A 25,849-nucleotide genomic window follows, 5' to 3' on the forward strand; every position below is an offset into this window, starting at 1 on the left:
TAAATCCCATTAGTCACACCCCACACAAACTCGCTGCGGAACACACCCAGTCACACCCAGACAAAGACCAAGGCCCCCTAAGACAGAGGCCCGGCTTGTCGGTGGGGGCTGGTTCCCCAGGGCCTAGTACAGTGCAGCGAAGCTCAGGCGCCGGACACATTCTTCCCAGAGTAGCCGATCCTCCATTTCCAAACCGCCACAACCTGCCCACAGCCCCCAAATAGTCACAGTGCCCTACCCCCACCACAAATCGTCCCCATCCCCTGTAGGCACACATACCACAATAAACGCCCTTGGCCACCCCCTCTTGTGTCTCTGGGGTGGGGGTAGGGCTGACTCTGGCCCCCTCCCCCAAGCCTGTCCTCGGACGGGTCTGGCAGGAAACATTCCCCAAGGTCACCCGAGCTCTTCAGCAGGCGGCCCCAGGAGCTGATTTATTGGCGGTTTATTTGGAGAAACGCTATCGCTCTCAGATTCCGGGGGGGGGAAAAAAAAACGCTCGCGGTGGACTTTAACCTTGGGCTGAAACCGCAGCGCTTTGTTTTCCGCGGCGCTTCCTGGGGCCTAGCAGGGGCGGCTCGGGCGGAATGTGGCTCTGCAGCCTCTCCGCTCCCAGGCTGCCGCCGGGGCGAGGCTCAAATTCCTCTGCGTCGGGCCGGAAGCCCTCAGTCCCTCCGAAAGTGCTTCTAGAAATTCTAGGAAGAAGCCGGAGCTCCTTGGGTGAGGGCAAGCTCAGAGCCAGGTTTCCAACCGCCCCCCCCCTTTGCCATCGCTTTTCTGGGGTCATGTCACTGGCACCGTGAGACTTTGGGGGGGCACCAAGGCGGGGATGAACGCTTTTCTCTCCACGATTGTCCCCACCAAAAGCCCCCAAAGCCTCTTCGGTGGTGGTCGGTCTCCGTCGCGCGACCGGATTGCTCGGTTGATGTCGGGCACCCGTGGAATGGCCTGTTCCTTGCCCCTCTAGCAAGAAAAAAAAAAAAAAAAAAGAAAAGAAAAAGATAAAACTGACGACATTAAACGTTATTGTTGGAAATGTACTCTCTGGGGCTGCCCCCCTGACTAGGATAGGAAGACCGTCGCCCCCACCAGGCTGCTACCAGCTCAAACGACCGATTCCTGCTTTCTCCGTAGTCTATTTGCACCAAGGCTGAAAAGGGGTATCCTCTGCAGGGAGGGGGTGGCATGGCGCGGGGTTGGGAACCCAATAGGTCTCCGACACCGCGCCTGCAGTCATCCGGCTCATCTCAAGCTTCCCCCTGCCCCCAGGCCCCTAGTCGCCCGCAGAGGGATCCCGGGGCACAGGACTAAGCAGGGTCCCAGGAGGTGGGTGGTCGCCTGAGTTGAGAAATCGCTCAGTCCTTGGCCCTGTCTTGCTCCTCAACAACGCAGGCGGTCCGTGCACCCATCCTTCATAGGAGGGTAACCGAACCTTCATAGGAGGAAGTGTCGGGCCGGGGGGGGGGTGGTCCCCACCCCAAAGATGATCGGTGAACCTCGGGCCACCTTGGGGTCCGAAACTCGTGGTGATGGATGGTGGTGGCACTGAGTGGGAGGGAGGCCGTTCCCTCTCTGGCGAATGGGGAAATTCTGGCTTGATTCCCTACGTTGAGTCGGGGCCTCCAGGCCGTGACCAGGAGAGCAAGGCGCTTGGCTTGGCGCGGGATGCGAGGCCGGCCCCGAATACCCGCGCATAAACAGCAGGAAGCAGGGCCGGCGCGGAGATTTATGGCAGCAGCCGGCCTGCGGCGCACCAAGCGCGTCTCAGTCCTTTCTGAGCCAGACAGTGGCGTGGAAGACCCGACCAGGGCCAGAGGAAGAGGCCAGGGTCGGAGGCGGGGCCGAGAGGAGCCAGAATCCGCTGCGGCCAGGCCTGGCGCAACAGCCCCGGCTTTGCCCGCCGTGCGCCGGGGTCTTGGCTGCAGCAGGGCTCTAGCGCCGCGTCCCTGGTCTTCCTGGTGGGTCTGGGCGTCCCTCGGCCAGGCGCCGAGCCGCTGCTGGGCCAGACTCTGCTACAGACAGCAAGGATGACTGTCCCCAGTGAGGCCTCTCCGGGTTTTAGTGGCGCCCTGGCTGGGAGCTTCCCAGTTGCCGAATCTAGGACCTGTGGAAACTCTGGCCGAGAACACCCGGCCCCGGCCTCCCGAGCCGGCAGCCGAAGCCGGAAAGCCTCGGGGCAGCTTTCGCAGTGGAGTCTGGATGGGCTCAAACCTTCCTTAGTCCTGGGGAAAGGCGGTTCGGGGGCCAAGGGTGGGGCAGCTAGGGTGTCGGCGTTTTGGAAAGGATCCGGGCTTTTTTCAGAGGGTGTAGAGAGAACGTGTCCATGCGGGCTGCGACACCAAGGTGCTAGAAGAGCCAGGTTCAACCTTGCATTGGGCAGAATTGGGAGGCGTGGGCTCCCACGAGTTGGACCTGCTGGCGGCTGGCCCCGGTGCGGGGCTTGTTCCTACAAAGGCACCGCAGGGGAGACAGCGGGCTCAAGGTTGGCTTGTCCTTTGGCTTTACAACAAAGGGGGAGAGTTTTGTTAGTTGGGAAGCGACCTGGGGATATACAAAAGGTCCGGGCGGCCAGCCCGGGCCGTGGATAACCGGGCTGAGCCAGGCTCGCCTAGGTGAGTTCTCCCGGAATTGAGGTTTGAGGCTGCGTGGAGGTCCCCTCATCCCGGCCGATTTTCCGCCCAGTCAGTACAAAACACACACACACACCCACTGCGTCAACACAGTTTTTGGCCACTGATCCCGCGGGTAAACAAGCTAGAGGGGGTGGGGGTGGGGCGTGGAAGATGGCGCCTGGACTTGTGGCCTGGGCAGTGGACACCCGTACAGCGCGCCCCGTTTTTCACGTTTAAATGTGGCCCACCAGGGCGTGTGGGGGGGTATTTTCCTAGACCCAGTGGCCCAGCTAGGGCTGCACCAGAGGCTCCCCCGTGATGGAGCGGGTCTACGAAGGGGCCGTGGCTGCAGCCTTTACTCCTCTTGGGATCGGTCCCACGCCCCAAGATGGCTCCCGGCAGCTGTTTACTCAGCGGCTCCGGGGCACCAGGGCGCAGGGCCGAAGAGGGGGCAAAGACCAGGGCACGCAACGGTTGGTTCCAGCGGGCCTGCCCGCGTTCCACAAGCGAGGCAGCTCCGGAGGAGCAGCGCGGGCAGGATCAGTCCTGTGCGCCCCGCCCCGCCCCGCGGCCAGGACCCCGGAGCGGTCGCGACCCCAAGCCCCGCGCCTGGTGGCTAGAGGGCCGCGTGGCAGCTCGCGACGGTGAAAGAGTGCATGGGGAGGGCAGTTCAAGGGGCTGGGGCGCACACATTCCAGCGGGGAGGGGGCCTCTTCTGCCCTGAATCGGGCCCTAATGAAATGCCAGCTCCCTTCGCCAAGCCGACGAGGCGCACACACTTGAAAAATGCAAACGCCATTGGCAAATCCAGGGCAAACAGGCAGAATTTTTATTAGCAACTAAATGATTTATGGCACACATACCCCGCCGTCACAATTACGGCGTCTTGGAGCATCCAGGGGTGAAAACATTAAACATTTATAAAAATAGGCCTTTGTTTTTTTTCCACCCCGCAAGTCTTTTGTATTATTCCCCACCCCAACTCTCGCAAGATACATTTTTTTTTTGGAGCTATATTAAAATAAAACCATTCCAGATCCCGGGCGGGCTAAGAGGGTGGGGGAATCAGGGCCTGCACTCCTAATATTGGAGGGCGATGGGGGCGGGGGAAGCGCTGGGGACTCGGGCGTGGGAGGGCTTACTAGGAACCCACAAAGGCCTCGGGATAAGACTCAAGGGCGCTAGGCGCCCCCACACACGGCCCCTTCCCTTGCTCTGGCTTCCAGCAGTCCCGCGCAGCTCAACTGCATTTATTTTATTTCTGCAGTCGCCCCCCTCCCCTAAGGCACACAGACACAATACCTCCTTTCTCTAACCCCCCTCTCCTTTCGGTCTTTGCTCCTGGCCGTCCTGGGGCTGCACTGGGCATCTCCCGCCGCCCCGGTTGCCACTGAGACCCGCGCGCCCAGCTCCAAGCGCGGACACCGCCGCTCGTTCCCCTTGGCTCCGGCTATTTTCGTTCCTTTCTCTCTTCACTCCTCCCTCCTCCCCCGCGGAGCTCCAGCTTCCAAAAGAGGGCAGCCTAGAAACCAGCGCAGGAGGATCCAAGAAGGGCAACTTGAAACTGCCCTCCTGAGGCCGAACTTTTTTCCTCAAATTTATCCTGGAATTAAATTAGACACCCCCAGTTCGCTCTCGAACCCTTCCCCCTTTTTTCTAAAAGTGGAGAAAAGAAAATAGAACGAATGGGCGCTAACTAGCTCATTTCCCCCCCCTCCAGAAAAGTTGCCTTAAAAATGGATTAAAAAAATAGGAGCAATGCGAAAACGCTGAGTCCGCAGCGCGGGGCGAAAGAGCGGGCTTCTCTTGTTTTAATTAAAATCCTATCACCACGGTTGCTCTCCGAGGCAGGATCAGCAGGATTTCTGCCCCTTCAAGCTTCCTTTCGAGGGTACGTAATGCCTAGCTGGACTCGGGTGCCTGCCGGGGCTGCGGAGAGGGTGCGGGGCCCCTAGGACTGTCCCTCCGGCAGTGTCCGCATTCCCTGCGCCTCTAGCCAGGTAGGTTTGCCGCGGGCAGCTCCCGGCTACTCAACCCAGAAAGGATTTTGCTGAAAGCGCAAAATAAAGTACAAAGTCTGGGGGATTGGGGCTCCCCTCCCCCTCTGGCCGCCGTGGCCAGCCAAGCACTTTTGGGCTTGGCTGCTGCTTCCTCTGAGCTCAACAGATTTTTTTTTTCCCGGTCTCGCCCTCCCTGGAGGGGGCGCGGCGGATGGAAGGCGAGAGAGGCCCCCAGCCAAGAGGTTTTTAATATTACACTTTAATAGGTTTCAGAAGGCCCCGTGGAGAAATGCTAATAGGCTGAAATGTCAGAATCGAGAGGGATTCAGCTTGCGCTCAGCCGATCTAATCCTTTTTTCTGCTCTGATTTTTTTTTTGGGGGGGGAAGGGGGAGGGGACCGCCCACGCCAAGAGGGGCTTCGGGGAGGGGCGCGCGTTGCATTAGCACCGCAGCCCCGGCCGGGGCCGAGAAGGGGGCGCGTCCCGGCCCGCGCGCGTTTCTATAGGAACCCCCTTTAGGAGATTAGACTCACCCGCTGCCCGCCGCCGCGGCCTCTCCAAAATATTAATCAGTAACCATCTGACACTGCTTTTCAGGGAGGGACCCGCAGGCCGGGACAAGGAAAACGGCCTTCTCGCCTGCCCATCCCACCCGACTGCGCTCCTGGGGGAGAGGGAATGAATCGCTGCTTTGTTTTAAAAGGAAGGAAAAGGAAAAAAAAAGAAAAGAAAAAAGAAAAAGCAGCCCTTGTCTGTTTTGGCGTCTCCACCGCGCGTTCTAGAGGCGCACCCAGGGGAGGTGGGGGGCCGGGGCGTGGGCACTGGGTGCAGTCCGCCGGGCCCCAGGCCCTTCCCGGCTCGCTCGGCTTGTCACCTCCTCCTGCGAGCAGGAAGCTGACAGCCGGCCCATTAAACCGCGCCTTGCAAAGCCTTGGATTGCGGCGACAACCATCTTCCTCTATTTTGATCACTCAGCCCAGACGCTGGAGGAGGGGGGAGGAAAAGGGAGGAGAAGAAGGAAGGGGGGGGGCCGAGCTGGTGGAGGGGGAAGGGCTGCCTAGAAACGGCCCGGAAAAATTCTCACCACCAGTTTTGATCATTCAGCCCCGCCGAGGGGAGCCTGGAAACTGTTGGAGCCCTGAGGTCCGTAATTGGTTTTATAGGAATGGCTGAGGGCCAAGGTGTTTACATGCGCGTGATGGGCGGCGCGCGCGGCCAATGCTCGGCGGCCGGGGGCTGGCCCTGGGGGGGGGGGCGGGCGCCGGGGAACAATGCGTGTTTCTTCGCCTGCTAGGGCTCCCCTCCCCCAGCCCCCGCCTCCCCCCCCCCCCGCGCTAGCTTTTTTTTTTTTTTTTAGATCCAGCGAGAGGAACTTGAAAGGGGGGTTGTGTAATGTACCTTTTCCAATCCCGGGCTGTATATGGAGATTTGGGATTCTTTAAACCGGCGCTACCTGGATTTTATTAAAAAGCGGGGAGCTCGGCGGGAGGAAAGCTGGCTTTTCCGGGGGCTGCGGGAGCCGGGCCGCGGGAGGGCGGAGGAGTTGGCGCGCCGAGCGCTCGGCCCGGGGAGCGGTTTTCTACCAAAAAAAGGAAAGGCGGGCAAAAAGTGTGAGGCGGCTGCGGGTGGCGGAGGGGAGCGGCTGCCGCGGGATGGCGGGCAGCACCGGCGCCTAGCTGCGCCGAGAGTCGGGGCTGCTACCGGAGTCGCTGTCGCTGGAGCCCGGAGCCCGGAGCCCCGCCGCGCCAGGTACGCCGCTGGTCCTCCGGCTGCCCCGGCCGGGCGCGAGGGTCTCCAAACTTTGCAGTTCGCACCCCACCACCCCATCCCGCCTGCCCTTTGGGTTGTGCGAGGGTTCCCGAAGCTGTCCGGCTGATGGGGGCGAAATCGGGGGCTAGGGGCAGAGGGCAAAGGGGGCCCTGGGAAGGTGAGGGCGGACTGCTGTTCCTTGGGTGCCCACCCGAGCCCCCAGTCCGCTACAGCCTGCACCACACAGCCGAGGGGCGTCGGTGCCCGGCAGGCGGCAGAGGCGGGGGAGCCCGGGACGCCGAGACGTTTTCGATTATAGGCTGTTTTTAATTAAAAGCCGGAATTCAGCCATTTTAACTGCATTTAAGAGGGGGAGAGAAGTAGGGAAAACGCAGCGGAGCCTGCGGTTGTCCACGCCAGCTTCTTTACCTTTGCCAGGGTTCCGGGGAGCTTCACCCCGACTCCCTCAAGCTGGGGCGCCTGGGCATGCTCCGAAGCGCTGGCTTTTAAAATAAAGCTTCCCTAAAAACATTATTTAAAGAAAAATCACTGGAAGCTCATCGCCTTCTTGAGACTTGAATCCTCGGATGTGACGATCTTAGATTTTTTCCTAAGTAAACGCGGATCTGGTAACAAGAGCCTGATGCAAGGGAGCGAAGGGGGTGTTTGAAACCCAAACCACGTTAAAATAGCCACCCTTAACAAAGTGGAGGAGGAGGCGGGGGGGGATCTGCAGCTAAGAGGGTCTGCAGCTCGAGAGGCTGGGCGCGGAGTTGGGGCGCGGGGCTGGTACCCAAGAGGGGTGGCTTTGGCGCGATCCGCGGCTCCAGAGAGCCCCGGCCTCCCGGAATCGGGAATCAGAGCTGCCGCAGGCGGGCAGACGGACAGCGAGGGAAGGGTGGGCACCAAGATCCCCTCCCGCCCCCACGGGAATCGGCAAACGACAAATCTTTTAAACAAACAGCTTGAAACTGGAACTACAGGGGGATTTACCCAACGCTGGGGGAGGTGCCCCCCAGCCGGCCCGCGCTGCAAAGGTTTTCTTTGTAGATTATTTTTTGGGGTAGGAGAAAGCTAGGGTAGGATCGAGATCCTTGATCCCCTTCTTTCCCCTCTGACGCCCCCAAATTCCCCGCTCCAGGTCAAGTCCTCGGGCCACAGGATTCCCAGGCTGGGGCGTTGGAAAATGAAACCAAAGCTTGTTTTGAAGGATTCTTTCCAGTCCTCAGGCGAGAATGCCACGTCTCGGGTCCTCGGACTCAGACTCTGAGACTCACGGTGACTGGACAGGGGCAACAGGAGGGGGCAGCGGGCCTCCTTAGAAATAATAAACCCGCTTCGCACCCTCCCTCCCGAAACAACAACAACAACGAAAAGCTCCAAACCAAACACTCCTTTGGTGGCTCTCAGGGCGAGCTCAGGAAAATCAAACTCAGAAAAGGGAGGCGAGGGCCCCAAAAGGTTAAATATTAAACTTTCCGGATTAGATAGTGACTTAGTGTTCAGGGAAACATTTCGAGCCGCTCATGAAAAGGTTTCACAGTTTAAAACCTCGAAGCATGTGACGCTCGGGAATAAAACACTTAAGAGGTTTGTATTTATGCTGTCCGGGTGCGGCTGGCCTTCCCCAGTTTCGGGAGGACCCAGCGGCTGCCGTGGTAGAGTCGGGTCTAGGGCACAGTGCTCCACCGGTCACTTTTCTGAGCCAGATCACCGGAGCCTGAAGCCGCCGGCAGACGGAGCATGGAGTTTTACTTTTCGTGGAAAAGGGGCTACTCCCGATTTTATTTTTGGCCACCAGATCAGCAGCCCTAGACCCCGAAGGGCGAGGTGACTTTCTGAAACTTTTTTTTTTTTCTTTTTCTCCCCGCTTGTCTTCTGTGGCCCGTCTCCTCTCCCTGCCAAGACGCCGTGTGCCCGGTCTCTCGAAACTCTTCCTGGCCACCCAGAGGGGCCCCACCACCGGTCGTCTGTGCGCCTCGGGCCACCGGCCCGCCTCCGAGCGCAAGCCCCGCTGGCCGCCGCCATGCACACCGCGGAGCCCCCGCCACCCGAGGACTCTGGGACTACATCGAGGCCGAACTTTTAGATCCCACTGAGCAAGGCCGGCAGGCCAGGTGGAGGGCTGGCCGCGGCACTCCCGCGGAGGATGGATGGCCGAGACTTCGGGCCCCAGCGGTCCGTGCACGGCCCCCCGCCGCCGCTACTGTCCGGCTTGGGCATGGACAGCCACCGCGTGGGTGCGGCTACTGCCGGACGCTTGCCCGCCTCGGGCTTGCCCGGCCCTTTGCCGCCCGGGAAATACATGGCCGGCCTCAACCTCCACCCGCACCCGGGTAAGTGTCCCGCGCCTTGTCCACTCTTCCTGATTTCCTGGGATCCTGGGGAGGGAGGCCTGGGAAGATCATGGCCTGGGTTGGGCGCCTCTCGGCTGGCCCATTGGTGCTGGCGGGCTCAGCTCTCAGTACACGGGGGAATCCCTGGGCCTGGGGCAAGGCCAGTTCCGAGGCCCCGACCGAGAGGTGCTCGGCTGTGGTCTCCAGCGCGCCGGACCCGCTTGAGATCCAAGCATCTGCCGAAATCAGAGCCACCAGGGGCCATGCCAGCCCCCGGGCTCCTGCGGCACTAGCCTGGGCTGGAGTTTGCGAAATCTGGGCGAGAAAAGAACAAGTCAGCCCCCATGCCCCATGAGACACCCGCTCCCCGAACTCGGATCTTTTTTCTTGGCAAACGAACGCCTTTCCCTACGCCCGTGGGCCCAGAGTTCTGCCCGCGACTCCACCACAAGTGCGGCGCCGCGGCCAGGAGATGCGGGGGGCGGGCGCACGGTGAACCCAGCTCTGGGACCCCAGTTTCCTGTTGGCTTCTGCGGGTCTCTCTTCCAGGAGTGGGAGGGCACTGACCCTGCGCCCAAGGGCTCGCCGCGAAGCAGGAACGCCAAGCCTGGCTGCTGCCTTTCTGAGCTTAGGGGAAAGAGGTGGTGCAGGGAGTGGATCCGCACGGAGCCTGGGCAGTGGAGGGGATACCAGGGATCCAACAAGGAAAGGTGGAGGAGTTGTCCAAGAAGGCCCTGCAGCCTCCACCATCTCCCAAGAGGGGCTCTTGGGCTGCGGCGGAGACTGCACTGGGCGGGTGCCGGGCAGGGAGCAAGCAGTTTGCCGAGCCAGGCGCCGGGCGCGATGGGAAATGTGACGCGGGGCCGCAGACTTGCCCAGCCTGGGTGGGGGAAGATGGGTCCAAATTGCCCGGCTGATTTCTGTGCCTGATGTTAAGGGAAAAAAGTCCACCTCTTCTTCAAACTGAAGTTTAGAACTTTTACGATTTCCCGGGGAACTCCTGAAGCTCCTCTGGTCTTTGGTATCTTGGAAGAGACACCTCGCGCCCCCCCCCCCCCCCCCCCCGCCCGCCCACCCGTCTGCGCTCACCGATTTTGCTTCTCTCTTTGATTTTTCTCCTGGAACTTTTCAGGAGCTGGAGTCGCAGGGGCTCGGCGGGACAAAGGGCCTTTGTGAAGCCTCCTGCGGGGGAGGGGCAGGCGGAGATCCCCGCTGTCGGGGCACAAGGACCTGGGCCCCCCCACCCTCCCCACCCCTGCTGTGTGCTCCGCCTGGGGGCAGCAACAAGGACCAGGGTTTTCTTTTGAGTAGTGAGCTGCGAAGAGCGTGGGGCGCTGGGCACCCCGAGACAGGAATTGGGGGTGGCCTTCCGGTATACAGGCCATCTGGATCATCCCCTTGTGTGTGCCTGGCAAAGCCATGTTGATGCGTGTGCAAGTTTGCCTGTCTTTTCCATTCCTCGGGTCATGCAGTCTGACCCAGGGTGCTGGCAGGCCCTACGGCCTGGCAATCTGATCTTGGATCTCCCTGGCTGGCCTGGCTTTTGCTTGTAGTGCCGGCTGCGGCTGCGGGAGATCTGGCTGGGACCTGGTGGAGGCAGTGTCTGTCCTCTTCAGAGTAGTGTAGCAGTCACTACTCTGGGAGCGCCTTTTGCTCGCACTGTTCTACGGCAGCGCCTGACCTGGCCACTACAGTCCTACCGCCAGAGGCTCCTTTGGTGGATGAGGAGGCCAAGGTGAGAACCAGCTGAGGAAGTCCAGCTAGAGGTGACCACAGAGTCCTGCATTGTGGCATCCTGCCCTTCCAACGGCTCTGTAGGCTTGGCAGGTCATGCAATAAAGGCGGGAAGGCCACCCCCATCTTTGAGGCCTTGCTTATCTTGGAGGGAAAAGTGGGATCCCATGCCCCACATCTCCAACTCTAGCAGTGGAAGGGACACTTGGACCCCAGGCCAATGCCCAGAGCTGAGCCCATACTAATCCCATTAGCTACCAGGTGGGAATTGTACCCCATTCACTGCTTGGGGTGGAGCCTGATTAGAAATTCCTCAACCCAATGCTCTCCCTCCCCTTTTTCCTTGTGGGGTGAGGTGCTAATTTTTCTCTTCCCCAGAACACCACCTTCTCTGTTCTTTGGCTGTCTGCTCCTTAGGTCTTGCCAGCATTATCAGCCCCATCTTTGTTTGTTTATTTTTGTACAAAAAGCTCAGAGAAGCTGAGTGATTTGCCCGGGTCACACAGTGAGGGAGAGGCTTTGCTGGTTCCCTCGTGGAGTTCGTGGAGTTCGGTGGAGGGGCTGCGGCCTGTAACCCTGGTGTGCATTCTAGGTTATTTGGAACTGCCCCTGGAGACCTCTGGAAACAGGAGGTGCTTTAAGCAGATTGGGTCTCTTCCTCTACAAGAGGTAAAGGCAAGAATGAATGGGGTTTGGATCAAAGCAAGGTGGCATTTTCCTTTCCTATAACCTTGAGTATTGATACAGTTTGAGCAGTAAATATTCACAGCCTGGTCAGTGAAATGGATAAGTAAGTGACAAGCACCTGGGGGGCTGGGCTCTTTGCTCTGGGGTTGGGAGGCAGGTCACTGAGTCCTCATGCATTGCAATTAAAGAGCCATTAGCAGGATTTTGTACTTGGTTATTTATTCTCCCTGCCCCCACACCCTCGGCTGAAAGGAGGGTGGAACTCGAGGATCAGGATGGGGGAGGCTCTGCACTTTGGCCTGGCCAATGGACAATAGGGGGCCGTGGGCCTTCTGCAGGGCCCATCAGATCCATCTCTGGAATTCAGCCTGTCAGCCTACTGGGATTGATTTAGAAAGATTAATCAGGACTGGCTGGTGGAGTGATGGGATCCTGAAGATAAGGGAGATTGGCTGAGCTCTTCTTTCTCTGGTTAGAGGCATCAAGGGAGGTCTGGGGAAGGTTCTAGAAAATGGAAGGGTCTCTTGAGACCCCTGGCTCTTGCTGCCTCCTGGTTTCTTTAGTTCCCAAGCACAGTGCTTTCCTCTTTCCTCACTTGTTCATTTACTTAGCAAATAAATCCCTAGTGCTTCCTGTGTACCAGCCTCTGCTTGGGGACCTAGGACGCAGCAGTGAACCAAACAGAAGTCTCTGCCCCCGTTGGAGCACATTCTAGGGTGGGGGCAGGCAATAAACACACAAATCACTGGAGGAAATAATTCTACACAGGGACACAGGCCACAAAGAAAATAAAATGCCGAGGGTCTGGTTTGGCCCAAGGGTGAGGGGCAGGGTCAGAGGGCCTGACCTGGGTGATGGAGGGAGTGGTCCTTTTTTGTGTGTGTGAAGAGCTGAAGAGTTCTGTGAAGGTGACAGAAGGCAGAATGCACAAGCCGAAAGCTTGGCCCAGGGAGAGTGGTTGAGAGCCCTCAGAAGACAAGATGGGGGAGGTGGGTCCTGACTCTCCCTGAAGGCCACTAATGAGGTCTTGGAATTTTAAACTGTAGGAATGAGGAGGGACTCAAATGAAGGGACATTTCACAGAACTGGCCTGTACTCTTAACAAATGTCAATGGTATGCAAGACAAAGGAAGGCTGAGAACTGCTCCTGATTAAAAGACTTAAAAAAAAAAAAAAAGTGACAGCTAAAAGCAGTTTACTGCCCTGGATTGGATCCTGGATTAGGGAAGAAATGGCTGTCAAGAAGATCATTCATGGGGGCAATTGACGAAATTGGAGTATGGACTGTAGATGAACCGATAGCATCAAATCAATAGGTTCCATGAAGTTGATAACTGCCCTGGTTGTGTAAGAGAGTGTCCTTGTTCTTAGGGAATAAGAATGCAGAATCATTTAGGAACAAGGGACACCATACCTACAACTTCCTTGCTAGTTCAGGAAGAGGAAAAAAAAAATACCACTGAGATATACGTGCATGGATATGGGAGACGGTAGAAAATCAAATAACAGACCCGTTCATAGTTGTTGGATCTGGTGAAGGTCATATGGTAGTTCATTGTACTATCTCAAACTTTTCTCTGAATTTGAAATTATTCCAAAATAAGCATTTTAAAAAATTAAGCAGGCCGCAGGCCAGATACTGATAGAGGAGAGAAGTGGGGTGACTAGTTTGAGGCAAGGAGATTGCAGATGAGAGTGACCAGGGAGAGGAGCTGGAGATAGCAAGGGTTCTGGTGGCTTGTGGAGGTTGGGCTGCTTCTTAGACAGTGGAGGGCAGGGAACAGGAAGGACAGCCCCTGGGTTTTGGTTAGAGCTGCTCCTGGGAGGGATGGGAGGAACAGTTTGGGGAGAGGGTGGGATGGGCTCATTCTTTGGAATATGGCTGGGTCAGGATGCTTTTGTCTGGTAGATTAGTCTGCATTCTAACCTGATTTTACTCCCACCCCGCCACATAATCATCCACTCACACTCCAGCCCATCATCTGAGGTGCCCCAGCCCAGCTGTTAAAGGGATCAGTTAGAGCTGCTCTCTGGCCAGGTCTTGGGCTTCCCCAGGGCCTGTCAGGGCCCTGACCAGCAGTCAGTCAGGATCAGGGTCCTTTTATTCTTTTTCTTTTTGCAAATACTGGGGATCTAACTCAAGGCCTTGCCCCTGCTCTGCCTTTAAGCTACACCCCTACCCCAGGGCCAGGGTCCTTCACCACACCTGCTTCCTGCAGAGGTCTGGCATCTAATTTTGGAGGAAGAAAGGCCATCAGATTGGCAGCCACTAAATCTCTTTGCCACCTGTCCCAGGCCATGAATGTACCCACTGTTAAATCTGAGGTTCCTCATGAGCTAATGAAAGTGATCAACCCTTAGCTCAGGGAAAAAAACAACCCAGAAAACAAATACCCGACTCATACACCCTCACTAACAATTTTACATATTTCTGAGCATGAGCCTGCAGACGCTCCTAACCCGCAATCCCTGATAATAGATTGCTTCATCAGGAGGCAGGCTGGTCTAGGGTCTGAGGTTTATGTCCTGCTCCTCCACTTACTGGGCATATATAGGACTCTGTAAGCCTCAATTTTCTCATCCATAAAGTGGGTTCATCAGTCCTGTTGAATTTGTTTGGTTCTTATGAAGTTTGAATGAGCAAGCTCAGGCGAGGTCCCTAGCCCAGGTAGGGCCCTCTGCAGAAGTTCTAGTAAAAGTGATGGCTGTAATTACAGTGATCATTAGCAGATGATTCACAAATCCCTCAGGCTAGTCCAGACTCTAAGGGCCTCTGGAATTGCCCCGGAACTCTCTCTGGCTGGAGTACAGGCCTTAAGACACAAGAATTCCAAACTGAACTCATTTTTTTTTTTTCCCCTTTTCTGTTGCTGGGAATGGAACTCATGACCTTGCACACACTAAGTGTGGGTTTTGCCACTGATCAACACCCCACCCCCTCATCCTTTTTATTTGGTTTGTCTCCCTTTTTTTTTTTTTTTTGTACAATAGCTGTACTCTAAAATGCTCCAATTTTGAGTGTTCAGTTTCCTGAATTTTTACAAAATGGACACAACCCTGCAGCCACCAGCCAGCTCAGGTTTCTAGCCCTGGGGCGACTCCTGGGTGTTCCCTCTGGTTTACTACCTGACCGACAGCCTGCCCCCAACCCCAACAACAATCTTATTTTTAGTACTGTAGATTAGTTTTGCCTATTCTGGAACTTTCTATAAATGGAATGATGCAGCTTGATATCTCTCTCTCTCTCTCTCTCTCTCCCTTTTTATTTCTGACTGCTTTCCCCCAATATTTATATTTGTGGAATGTAGCTGTACTTTGAAGTTTCTCATTGCTGTTCAGTATTCCACTCTATGAACATAGCACAATTTATCCAATCCCCTGTTGATGGACATTCAGGTTGTTTCCAGTGTTTTCTATGAGTAATGCTTCTGTGAACGCGTCTTTGGGGGCGCATATATACACATTTCTTTGGATGTATACCCAGCAGCTGAGTCGCAGGGACAGGGGGTGCGCCTGGGCCCAACTGCAGTGGCTGTGGCTTTTCAGGGGTTGTACATTTTACATTCTTGGCAACTGTGTGTGGGTTTCAGTGGCTCCGCATCTTTACCAATCCGGAATAGTGTCACTCCTTTGAGTTCCGTCCACCCTGGTGTGCGTGTATTAGTATCTAATTGTGTGTGCATTTTAAAAAACTTCCTTTCCATTTTTTTTTTTTTTTGGTTTTAAACTTCATTGAAGAATATTTCACATCCTGTCAGATTTACCTGGAGAGTGTATAGTCCTGCTTTGTGTTTAACATTACATTTTAAAATAAAAGTTATGCATCATTTAAGAAGTCAAATAGTGTTGGAAGGGTTATAAAAAAAAAAAAGAGCCAGTCTGCATTTCCTCTCCTCACTTCTTTTAACTCGTTATTCAGTATTAACTAGTACTCTGGAAGAAGAGGATTTTGCATAGATTGCCTGACTGAATCCTGATTCTCTCATTTATTATGTGTGAGACTAGTTTCTTTGCCTCTCTGTCCCTTGGTTTTTCTCATTTGTAAAATGGGGGATAATAATAGCATAGTCTGTGAGATTGTTCTGAGGGTTAAATAGTTCCTGCAGGTTAAGCATTTAGAACTGTATTTGGCATATGATAAGCATTTAGTAATGTTCATTATGATAATTTATTTATTTATTTATTTTTTTGGGTACCAGGCAAGGAAACTACGGTCACTTAATCATGAGTACATCCCAACCCTTTTCGTTTTTATTTAGAGACAGGGTCTCACTAAGTTTCTTAGGGCTTCGATAAGTTGCTGAGGCAGGCTCTGAACTCAAAATCATCCTGCCTCAGCCTCCCGAGTCGCTGGGATTATAGGCATGTGCCACCGTGCCTGGCCCACTATGATAATTATCGTCCTTACCGCCTCTGCCATTTCTACTGTACCGTCCTCCCAATGTTTATGAAATATGGTTTTGTTTAAATCAGTTTTATTGTTATGGCTTTGTAAATGTTGTTCACATTTGAGCCAAGTGGTGTAATAAGATTAATTTCTTTTTTCTTCTGGAGTTATTAATTGCTTCTTTTAAAAAATTGGTTGGGGCTGGGGATGTGGTAGAGCATTTGCCTAGCATGCATGAGGCCCTGGGTTTGTTCCCCAGAACTGCAAAATAAATAAATAGAAAATTTGCCAGATGTGAGCAACCTGCCAGTTTGACACAAGCCTCAGCAACTTAGTGAGGCCCTAAGCATCTCAGTGAGACCCTCTGGTATGCCCCCCACCAAAAAAAAAAAAAAATTGTTGGGATTATTATTATTATTATTATTATTTTTTTAAGAGTCTCTGGCTTCCAGTCTCTTGATATATTTTACATTTGGTCATATTTATTGGATCACTGCCCCTTCTTTTCTTGCAGGTACCCTTCCTGGAATTTTCCATCTTCCTTCTCTTCTGGTTGGTTGGTCCTTGGGCCTGCCGTAGAACCATCCTCCTTCCAACTCTCTTTGCTCTGCTGTCATGTTGGACTCCTTATTTCCTGATTCCCACACCTTCCGTTTCCTGTTTTCCTTCCTGGTGTCCACAGAGCACACTCTGCAGGAGTTTTCTGTGAAAGAGGACGTGGAAAGCAAATCTTCATGGCCTGGCATGCCTGAGAAATGCCTCAATTCCTCCTCCACACTTGAGTGACATTTTGGAACTAATTTCCCCCAAGGATTTTTTTTTTTTTTTTAATATTCCCCAAGGATTTTGAAGGCACATCCCAACAGAACTCACCTTCCACATTCCTATTTTTTGAGGAAGATGACACTGTTTTGATGCTTTGTGGTTGTTTTGATGCTGCAGGTGGAGCCCAGGGCCGTTTTGATTCTTGATGTTTTTAGGTGAACTATTTTTTTTCCCCCTTTTCCAAATGCTTAACACCTTCAGAACCACATAATAGTGAAGAGTACAGACTCTGAAATTCCTGATTTGTGCTTCAGCCCTTCCTGGTATGTGGCTTGTACGGTTTAACCTAACTACGCCTTGGTTCTCTCTGAAGTAGCTGCACTTGATGGTTGTCAGGACTGAGTTTGTATACCTGGAACGTTGCCTAGCACAAAATACGCTTCACCGTTAATTACTGTTTTTCTTTGTACACTGTTTTTTTTTAAAAAAAAATATTTATTTTTTTAGTTGTAGTTGGACACAATACCTTTATTTATTTATTTTTATGTGGTCCTGAGGCTCGAACCCAGGACCTTGCACATGCTAGGTGAGTGCTCTAGTGTTGAGCTCCAGCCCCAGCCCTGTATACTATTGTTTTGAAGTTTGTGCTAAGGGGGTCCTTTTGTATTTGCTGTGTTGGGTGCTACAAATGGCCATGTCAATCTGGAATTTTTTTTTTTTTTTTTGTACTGGGGATTGACCTCAGGGGTGCTGTACCGCTGAGCTACATCCCTATCCCTTTTTATTTTTTATTTTTATTTCCCACTAAGTTGCTGAGTCTGGGTTCAAACTTATAATTCTCCTGTTTCAGCTTCCTGAGTCACTGGGATTACAGGTGGGTGCCACTGTGCACAGTTTGACATTTTTATTGAATTATTATTTTTATTAGCAGTTTATAATTTGCACACACCCCCGCTCCCCTCCCTTTTTTTTTTTTTTTTTTTTTGCTCCTCTCTAGTACTACTAGTTAGATATCCTGAATCACCTGGACTGACCATTGAATTTCCTGTTTGTCTGCTTTCTAGATGTCCTCTATGATATCTTCTAGCTCTTTAATTTTTTTAACTTGGCTATCGTGTTTTTAATTTCTAAAAGTTTTCATAATGTAGGTCCTTCCTTCCTCCCTCCCTCCCTCCCTTCCTTCTGTAGTGCTGGTGATAGAATCCAGGGTCTCATGCATCATGCAAATCCTACATTCTCCCACTTGTTCAGAAATACCCAGGTGTCATAAGAAGCCAAACATGTGCTTGGAAGTGGGTTGTCAAGGCAAACATCATTCTTCTGCAGAAGGGCGTATCCCAGAGGCAATCCGCGGAGCATGCACACCCCCCGGCAGGCAGTCTGCCTGTTTTTATCCCCAATACAGTGCTCCCCCTTACCTTGATTGAAGGAGCTGGGATACAATCTACCCAGTTAGCTAATTTTAAAATTGAGGTAGGCAAAGGGAAGGGCTGTAATTAAAATGGCTACAGTTGGATCCAATTTAGGCCAATACTATATTCTGAAAATGGACCACTGGACTTTATTTTTCATACACTGAATTATATCACCAGTCCCCCTTTTGTTTTTTATAACATCCTATTCTTGTTTCATAGATACATTCATTCTCACCATTTGAATGATATTAATTTTATTTTTGTCCATGGAGTTTTCTCATGATCTATTTTTTCCAAGTCTGTTTTTCTTTTATTTTTAAAATAGCAATTTGTGTGTGTGTGTGAGTGTGTGTGTTTTAACTTTTATTTTATTTATATGTGGTGCTGAGAACTGAACCCAGGGCCTTACATGTGCTAGGCAAGTGCTCTACCGCTGAGCCACAACCCCATCTCTTTTCTGTTTGGTTTTTCATGTCAGAGACTTCAATGGGTATCTACTAATTGACTCTCAGGTGTTTCATTATATTTAAGAAAGAGGCAGGGGGCCAGGTTTTTGGCTCAGTGGTAGAACGCTTGCCTGGCATGTGTGAGGCACTGGGTTCCATCCCCAGCACCACATAAAAATAAAAACAAATAAAAAATAAATATATTGTGTACATCTATAACTAAAGAAATATATATATATATTTTTTTTTTAAAAAGAAAGGCATTACAGGGCTGGGATGTAGCTCAGTGGTAGAACACTTGCCTAACATGCACATGGCCCAGTGTCTTCCAATCCCCAGTATCTTAAAAAAAAAAAAAGGCACCACAAAATAGGTGGGACTTCTATTCAGGTGTGGGGCTTATTGGCTGTAAAGAACTTTCCAAATATCTGTCTCTATTAAAAAGGCATTTTCTCTTTTTAATATTTATTTTTTAGTTATAGGTGGACACAATATCTTTCCTTCTTTCTTTCTTTTTTATGTGCTGCTGAGCATCGAACCCAGTGCCTCACACATGCTAGGTGAGCTCTCTACCTCTGAGCCACAATCCCAGCCCAGAATTTTCTTTTTGATTTTGTAAATTTCAAAGGAGAGTCCTCCAGTTCCCAGCATGCCTAGCTTTCAGTCTGACTGCACCTCTCCCAAGAGCCGAGTGTTCCTGTTGGTTGAAGACGTGCTTAGATCCCTGGCTGGCTATCTTTTGGTCCCCACACCAGCTCTGAGAATTCATGCCCCCAGTGACTTTATCTTTCCTAGTAAGCAGAGGGCTCAACTGGGGGTGGGGGAGCCTCTAGATTCATCTGTGGGTGGAATCTGCTCCCTTGACTTCCACCACTGTCTGTGTCCTGACCATTAGAGGTGCCAGGGTCTCTGGGTTGAAGTCTCAGTAATGGCTTGTTTCTTGATCCAGCGCTTCAAGGATCATTATTTATTTATTTAAAACGGGGGATTGTATCCAGGGATGCTTAACCACGGAGCCACATCCCCAGCCCTTCTTTTCATTTTTTATTGAGATAGGGCCTCACCAACTTGCTAAAGCTGGCTTTGAACTTGCAACCCTCTTACCCCAGCCTCCCAAGCTGTTGGGATTACAGAGTGTGCATCATTGTACCTGGCCTGCTCTTTCTTTTTAAAAATTATTTGAGATACTGAGGATTGAACCCACGGGGGCTTTCCCACTCAGCTGCAGCTCCAGCCCTTTTAATCGTTTGAGACAGGATCCTGATACATTGCCCAAGCTGACCTGGAATTCGCGATCCTCCAGCCTCAGCCTCCCAAGTCGCTGGGATTGATCAGAGGCATGGGTGCACCGTGGCCCTGGCTGTCCCTTCCCCTCTCTAGGGGAGTCCTCCTTAGGGGAGAAGTTCAATCAGTGGGGACATCCTGTAAAATGGCGTTAGTATTGAGGATGTCTGGAGTCCGGGAGCTCAGGCAGGTGGGGGTTTTGCATGCCAGGCCTTGCCTGCTCCCTGGTATTGTTGTGATACCTTCTATTTAAATCTGAGCACCTATTCTGTGAGGCCTGGTATCTGGTGGGAGCAGAACAAAGTCCCTGCACGTAGGGGGCCCAGCCTTGGTGATGGGAGAGTGACCGGACCTGAGCTGGGTTGCCCAGCTTGTGATGTGGGTCTCTTATGGGAGGAGCTGGGAGCTTGACTGGACACCAGATGCTCACTAGGGGGACTGGCTGGAGATGCTTGGCTTGTATGGTCAGCCCGGTCCCCTCAGACACCGACTTCTTGCTTCTCCAGTGGGACCTTTGGATGTTGGTAGCAGCCACAGGTCCCCAGCCACAGTGCCAATGATGTGCAGGGTCAACCCCCCTTTACTTAGGGGACTACCATGAAGGCTATCTGTGAGGCACTGGGCCCAGTGTCTTACCTTATTTGCTGCTTTTATTTTATTATTATTTTTGATACTGGGAATTTAACTCAAGGATACTTTACCACTGAGCTATATCTTCCCTCACCCCCCCCCTTATTTTTTTTTTGAATTTTGAGACAAGGTTTCACTAAGTTGCTGAGGCTGACCTCTATCTTGTGGTCCTCTTTCCTGAGCCTCCCGAGTCACTGGGATTACAGGAGTGTGCCATTGAGCACAGCTGCTTTCATTTTACTTTAGTAGAAAGTAAGGCACAGAGAGGTTGGGTCACTTTCCAAGGTCACAGGGCAGCCGGCAAGTGAGGCATTGAAAAGCGAGGCCTGTTCTCTCTGCCAGAAAGCTGGGGGGGGGGGGGGCTGTCTGGGAGAAGAGGCATTGGTAGGAATTTTTTCTTGCCTGTTCCCTTCATTGGCTCATTGTTGTTTATTTACTTGCTTTGGTTTTCGTAAATATGTCAATGTCAGAGTGCATGGAAATTACACGGAATGTAATGCTTACCATACTTGTGTGCAGATTAGCTCTTGGCAGACCTTCCCTTTGTTTTGCAGCATTGGGGATCAAACCCAGGACCTCCCACGTGGTAGGCAAGCACTCTACCCCTGAGCTACATCCCCAGTCCTTTGGAAAACCATTGATTGATTGATTGTACTGGGAATTAAATCCAGAGGTTCTTTACCCCTGAGCTACATTCCAGCCCTTATTATTTTTTATTTTGAGACCCGGTCTCACTAAGTTGTTTAGGGTCTTGCTAGGTTTCTGAGGCTGGCCTCAAGCTTGCAATCCTCCTGCCTCAGCCTCCCAGAGTCATTGGAATTACAGATATGTGCTACCTCCCTCAGCTACAGTGGCTTTAAAAAAAAAAAAAAAATATATATATATATATATATATATATATATTAGTTGTAGATGCACACAATATCTTTATTTTTACTTATTTTTATGTGGTGCTGAGGATCAAATCCAGTGCCTCACATGTGCAAGGCAAGCGCCCTACCCCTGAGCCACAACCCCAGTCCTACACTGCCTTATTTTTTAAGGAAACCCATTATTGGTATTTAAACTCCCCAAAGTGCACAGATTATAAGTGTCTGGCTCAATTATTGTACCAACTAAACTCCCCTATGTGATCATCAGCCAGGTTAAAAACCCCAGAAGCCACCTTTAATTAAAGACTTCTCCCTGGGGAGCCCCTAGCCTGATGGGTGCCCAGGGGTCAGCCTGTTCTTGGACTGAGGGTCAGTGGAGCTACAGGGTACCATCTCTCACGTCTGGAGTCTCCTGCTTGGTGACGTCACCCTGAGGAAGTCTGTCCTCTGAGTTCTGTGTGACTGAAGTTCATTCCCTTAGGGAAGGGTGTCCCATCAGATGACTGTGCCACTGTTTACCTTTCTGGCTGTTTGTTGTGGTTGTTTTCCACTTCCGACTGTTACTGGTAGGAAAATTCTTGAACTCTGTCTTCAATGCATATCTTACGTTAGCAGCTGTCACAGTGTGGCTAGATGCGCAGGACTGTCTCCCGAGTGTCGCACCAAGTTCTCCTTTTTGCAGCTAGGTGTTAATATTTTTCCTTTTTCCTTTTTTTTTTTTTTTTTGGCATTTTAACTATTCTGGTGAATTTGTGGGAAGTTTTCTTTTTTTTGTGGTCCTGGGGATGGAATATGTTAGGCATACCCTCTACCTCTGAGCTACGGTCCAGCCCTGTAGTCATTAATTCACTTTTCCCTGGTGGTTTAAGAAGGTGAATACCTTGCCATAAATTTACTAGCTGTTTGGACTTCCTTATTTATGACCATCCTTTTCCCATTTGCATATCAAGTTGTATTTTTTCAAAAAAATATTTTTAGCTGCAGGTGAACCCAAGATCTTTTTTTTTTTTAAAAGAGAGAGAACAGAGAGAGAGAGAGAGAGAGAGAGAGAGAGAGAGAGAGAGAGAGAGAATTTTAATATTTATTTTTTTAGTTCTTGGTGGACACAACATCTTTGTATGTGGTGCTGAGGATCGAACCTGGGCTGCATGCATGTCAGACGAGCGCGCTTCCAAATTTCCAGCCCCAAGATCTTTATTTATTTATTTTTTAACGTGGTGCTGAGAATTGAACCCATTGCCTCACACATGTTCTACCACTGAGCCACAACCGCAGCCCTCAAGTTGCATTTTTCTTATTGATTTGCAAGAACTCTTTATATATTCTGGTTACAAGCCATATTAGTATAGATCTTCCATGCAGTGAGTTGCTTTTTCTTTTACCTAGTGGTGTCATTTGATGAATAGAAGTTCCTAATTTTTATATAATCTAGCATATCAATATTAACTTCATGGTTAGTGATGCTTTTATGGTCTTTAGGAAATATTTGCCAGTGGGCTGGGGTACAACTCAGTGATAGGGTGCTTGTCTAGCATGCGTGAGTCCCTGAATTTCATCTGTAGCAACATAGAACATTTATAGCAACACAAAACACACACACACACACACACACACACAACATATAAATGAGTAAATAAAAAATAAGAAAGAGAAATCTTTTTTGGCACTTATAAAGTCTATTAGAATTTTTGTTTTATTGGCTTTTTAAAATTTTGTTTTTTAAATCCACTTATTTATGTGGACTTGATTTCTGTGAATGGTGTGAGGCAGTGGTCAAGATTTATACCTTTTCCCTTATGCACGAGTCTGTCTCTGGGCTGCCCTGTTCCCTAGGTCTGACCACATTGCCATGTGCCAAGTTCTGGCTGGCTCCACTATTGCAGATATGTGTGTGTTGTGTTTTTTTCTTTCTTTCTTTTTTTTTTTTTTTTTTTTGTGTGTGTATGTGTTTGTGCTGGGGATTGAACCCAGGGCTTTTGCACATTATAGGCAAGTGTTCTACCACTGAGCTACATCTCCAGCCCCTTTAAATTTTTTTTTTTCTTTTTTTTTTTTTTGCAGGGGCTGGGGTTGTGGCTAGCATGTGTGGGGCTCTGGGTTCCATCCTCAGCACCACCTAAAAATAAAATAAAGGTATTGTGTCCAACTACAACTAAAACAAAATATTTAACTTTTTTTTTTTTTTTTGCAATAGGATCTCTCTGAGTTGCCAGCCTGGCCTTGAACTTGTGATCCTCCTGCCTCAGCCTTCAGAGTTGCTAGGGTTACAAGTGTGCACCAGTGCGGTGCGGTCAGCAGTGTGTTGACACTTGATGGCTTGAGTCCTTGAACCCTGTTCTTCATCTTCAAGATTGCCTCTGCTATTCTCAACCCTTTGGGTTTCTGTGTAACATTTTTTAAGGAAAAAATTGTGATAATCACATAACACAGTTTACCACCATCGTCATTTTTAAGCAGAGAGTTACCACCACCATCCATTTCCAGAACTTTCTCATCGCCTGGAACTCTGCACCCATTCCACATTAACTCCCACCCCTCCTTTCCTGTTCCCCTCCCCGATTTTCCCTCTCAGTGAATTTCACCAAATCCTCATCTAAGTGGAATCATATAGTATCTGTCCTTTGTCGTAGCGAGTGGCAGAACCTTCTTCCTTGCTGGGGTTGAGTGGCATTCTGTCCTGTGGACGGGTCGCATTGTGTTTCTCTGCTCATCTGTGGAGGGGCCCTGGGGTCGTTGGCGGCTCTGGGCTATTGTGAATAGTGCTGCGGTGGACGTGGGGGTGCAGATATCTGCTCCAATCCCTGCTTTCAATGTGGGAGTCATTTCTAGAGTTTCTCCGTTGGTATGTGTGTACACACGCTCACATTCTGCTGGGTCTTGATCAGTACTGATTCCCTGTTCAGATCAGCATGGCTGCGTTGAGCGTCGCAGGCATTACCCACATGCTAATGCAAACCAGGTTGGCCTGGTTATTTCCTTGGGAGGATCCCCCCACGAGGGCTGAGCATCTTCAGGCCTGGAGAAGGCCTGTGATTTACCTTCCTGAGGCTGGGACCCAGTAGCTGGCTCTGTGCTCCCCATCGCTGGGCTGCTTCTCACTCTCACCCTCCACAATCAGCTAAAATTTTGCTGATTTGACAGATGAAGGTGACATCACCGTGTTTTAACACTTCTTTGTGAAGCCAACGTCATTGAAGTGTTTCCTGATTTTGACCCCGTACAGGTCTTGCCCTATGGATTGCTTGGGGATTTTTAGGAAGGACAAGCCAGAACGTGGGTCCATTCTCTGGCTCAGTTTCTAGCAGTGTCATAGAAACATCTAAGCCAAGTGTCGGTGTTTGGCGGGAATGGGCTCTTTCCTGAGTAACAGTCCTGATTGGGTCATGCTGAGGGGTTCTCTTAGTGTTTGTTGACATCTTCAGGGATGTTCAGTGCGGTTGCTTGGAAAGGCCAGGTCTTTTTTTTTTTTTTAAGGTACCAGGGATTAAATTCAGGGGCACTTGATCACTGAGCCATATCCCCAGTCCTATTTTGTATTTTATTTAGAGACAGGGTCTCACTGAATTGCTTAGCACCTGGCTTTTGCTGAGGCTGGCTTTGAACTTGTGATTCTCCGGTTTCAGCCTCCCTAGCTGCTGGGATTACAGGTGTGTGCCACCGTGCCTGGAGAGGCCAGACCATTTTTAAATGTAAAAGGCTGGGGCTGGGGGTATGGGTCACCGGTAGAGCACTTGCCTAGCATGTGCAAGACCCTGGGTTCCGTCACTAGCATGGGGCAGGGGGAGAAATATATTTGCTTTCTGTATTTGGTAACAAAGGGGCCTTTGGGATTGAAGAGAGGCAGCCACAGCCTAGTGGACGCTCCATGGCTTGTGTCTGGTGGTGTTGCTGAGTGGAAAAGTGTAGTGTTGGAGTCAGAGTCTTTTTCTCCTTTTCCATAGAAAGGATAGGGGAAATGAAGCCCTTGGCAAGCCCCATATAGGCCTTGTGACCTTGTGGCTCCCCCCATTCTTAGATACTAATTGATCACTTACTGTGTGCACCGAGGATGAAGTCAACCAAGACCCACATGGTAATGCAAACTAGGGCTAAATCTGGCTCACTTCCTGCTTCTGTAAATAAAGTTTTATTGGAACAAAGCATCACTCAATAGCTTATTGCAAGCTGCTTTTCTTGCAGTGGGAGCGGAGCCGATAAATAGGGAACTGAGGTCTCATCAGCAGCGGAAAGCACTGGAGAAACACATTCTGGGAAGGTGTGCAGTGGGTTGCAACTTAAAATTGGGTGGCTAGAGATGGCCTGGTTCCTCAGAGTCGCCTGAGCTCTGGAAGAGGAGTGAGGGTGTGTGTAGTAGGGTATGTGTATTTGCTTTCCTGTGGCTGGGTCCTTACTGTTTACCAAACCTCCATACCCACCACATCCTCATCCGGCTCCCACCAGGAAGGGCTGCAGGAGCCCAGTGCGGGAGCCCCACCTTCCCACGGGGATTCGTTCTGAGACCCTCAGTGGATCCCTGAGACTGCAGATAGCAACGAACCCTACATAGACTAGGTTGTTTCTTCTATATTCCTACCTGGGACAAGTTTAATTTACAAATTAGGTACCCTAAGAGATTAAGAATAGCTATTAACAAAATAGAACAATGAAAACAATGTACTAGAATATATTGTTGTGTGAATGTGGTGTCTCTGGAAGTTCCGCACGGTGGAAGTTCCGCACGGTACTTACCCTTCTAGGATCCGCATGATAAGGTGAAGTGAGGGGGACGGCGTGGGCATTGGGACCTAGTGTTAGGCAGAAGCATGGCTGCACGGAGATGGCTACTAAGTGATTGATGGGTGGGTAGCGTATACAGCCTGCATACACTGCACAGAAGGATGATTAAGCTCTCTGTGGGAGCACAGCTAGTCAGCACGAGATTTCATCGCGTTG

At 51.3% G+C, this 25,849-nt stretch overlaps 2 protein-coding genes across 10 annotated transcripts in view; one reads left to right on the forward strand and one right to left on the reverse strand.

Annotated features, from left to right (window-relative positions):
• Positions 1-430: 430 nt before the first annotated feature.
• Positions 431-2,661, reverse strand: LOC110596959 (uncharacterized). Its single transcript, XM_021719978.3, has 3 exons — positions 2,590-2,661; positions 1,433-2,012; positions 431-963 (listed from the first exon to the last, which is right to left on the reverse strand). Exons 1-3 carry the CDS (start codon positions 2,659-2,661, stop codon positions 512-514), a joined length of 1,104 nt encoding a protein of 367 aa, XP_021575653.2. The 3' UTR covers positions 431-511.
• A 1,104-nt stretch (positions 2,662-3,765) lies between these two features.
• Positions 3,766-25,849, forward strand: part of Tnrc18 (trinucleotide repeat containing 18) — a 92,214-nt gene continuing 70,130 nt past the window's right edge. For 4 of the 9 annotated variants that reach the window (XM_078023651.1, XM_078023654.1, XM_078023656.1 and 1 more), the window contains exons 1-2: positions 5,955-6,361; positions 8,268-8,697. In XM_078023651.1, coding sequence (XP_077879777.1) covers positions 8,511-8,697 — 187 coding nt within the window. In that variant the 5' untranslated portion in view covers positions 5,955-6,361; positions 8,268-8,510. Of the gene's footprint in view, positions 4,504-5,953; positions 6,362-7,116; positions 7,952-8,267; positions 8,698-25,849 lie in introns of those variants that run through there. The other 5 variants (XM_078023648.1, XM_078023652.1, XM_078023650.1 and 2 more) reach the window with 4 other exon arrangements.

Source organism: Ictidomys tridecemlineatus, chromosome 10 (genome assembly GCF_052094955.1).
Source record: "Ictidomys tridecemlineatus isolate mIctTri1 chromosome 10, mIctTri1.hap1, whole genome shotgun sequence".
NCBI lineage: Eukaryota > Metazoa > Chordata > Mammalia > Rodentia > Sciuridae > Ictidomys > Ictidomys tridecemlineatus.

Excerpts from the sequence above, each read along its gene's own strand:
- LOC110596959 (XM_021719978.3), bottom strand. The coding sequence starts at position 2,661 with ATGAGGGGACCTCCACGCAGCCTCAAACCTCAATTCCGGGAGAACTCA. Across the intron at positions 2,013-2,589 it reads GGCGAGCCTGGCTCAGCCCG|CAGAGTCTGGCCCAGCAGCG; the intron begins GTTATCCACGGC and ends TGCTGTCTGTAG. Across the intron at positions 964-1,432 it reads CGACACTTCCTCCTATGAAG|AGGGGCAAGGAACAGGCCAT; the intron begins GTTCGGTTACCC and ends TTTTCTTGCTAG.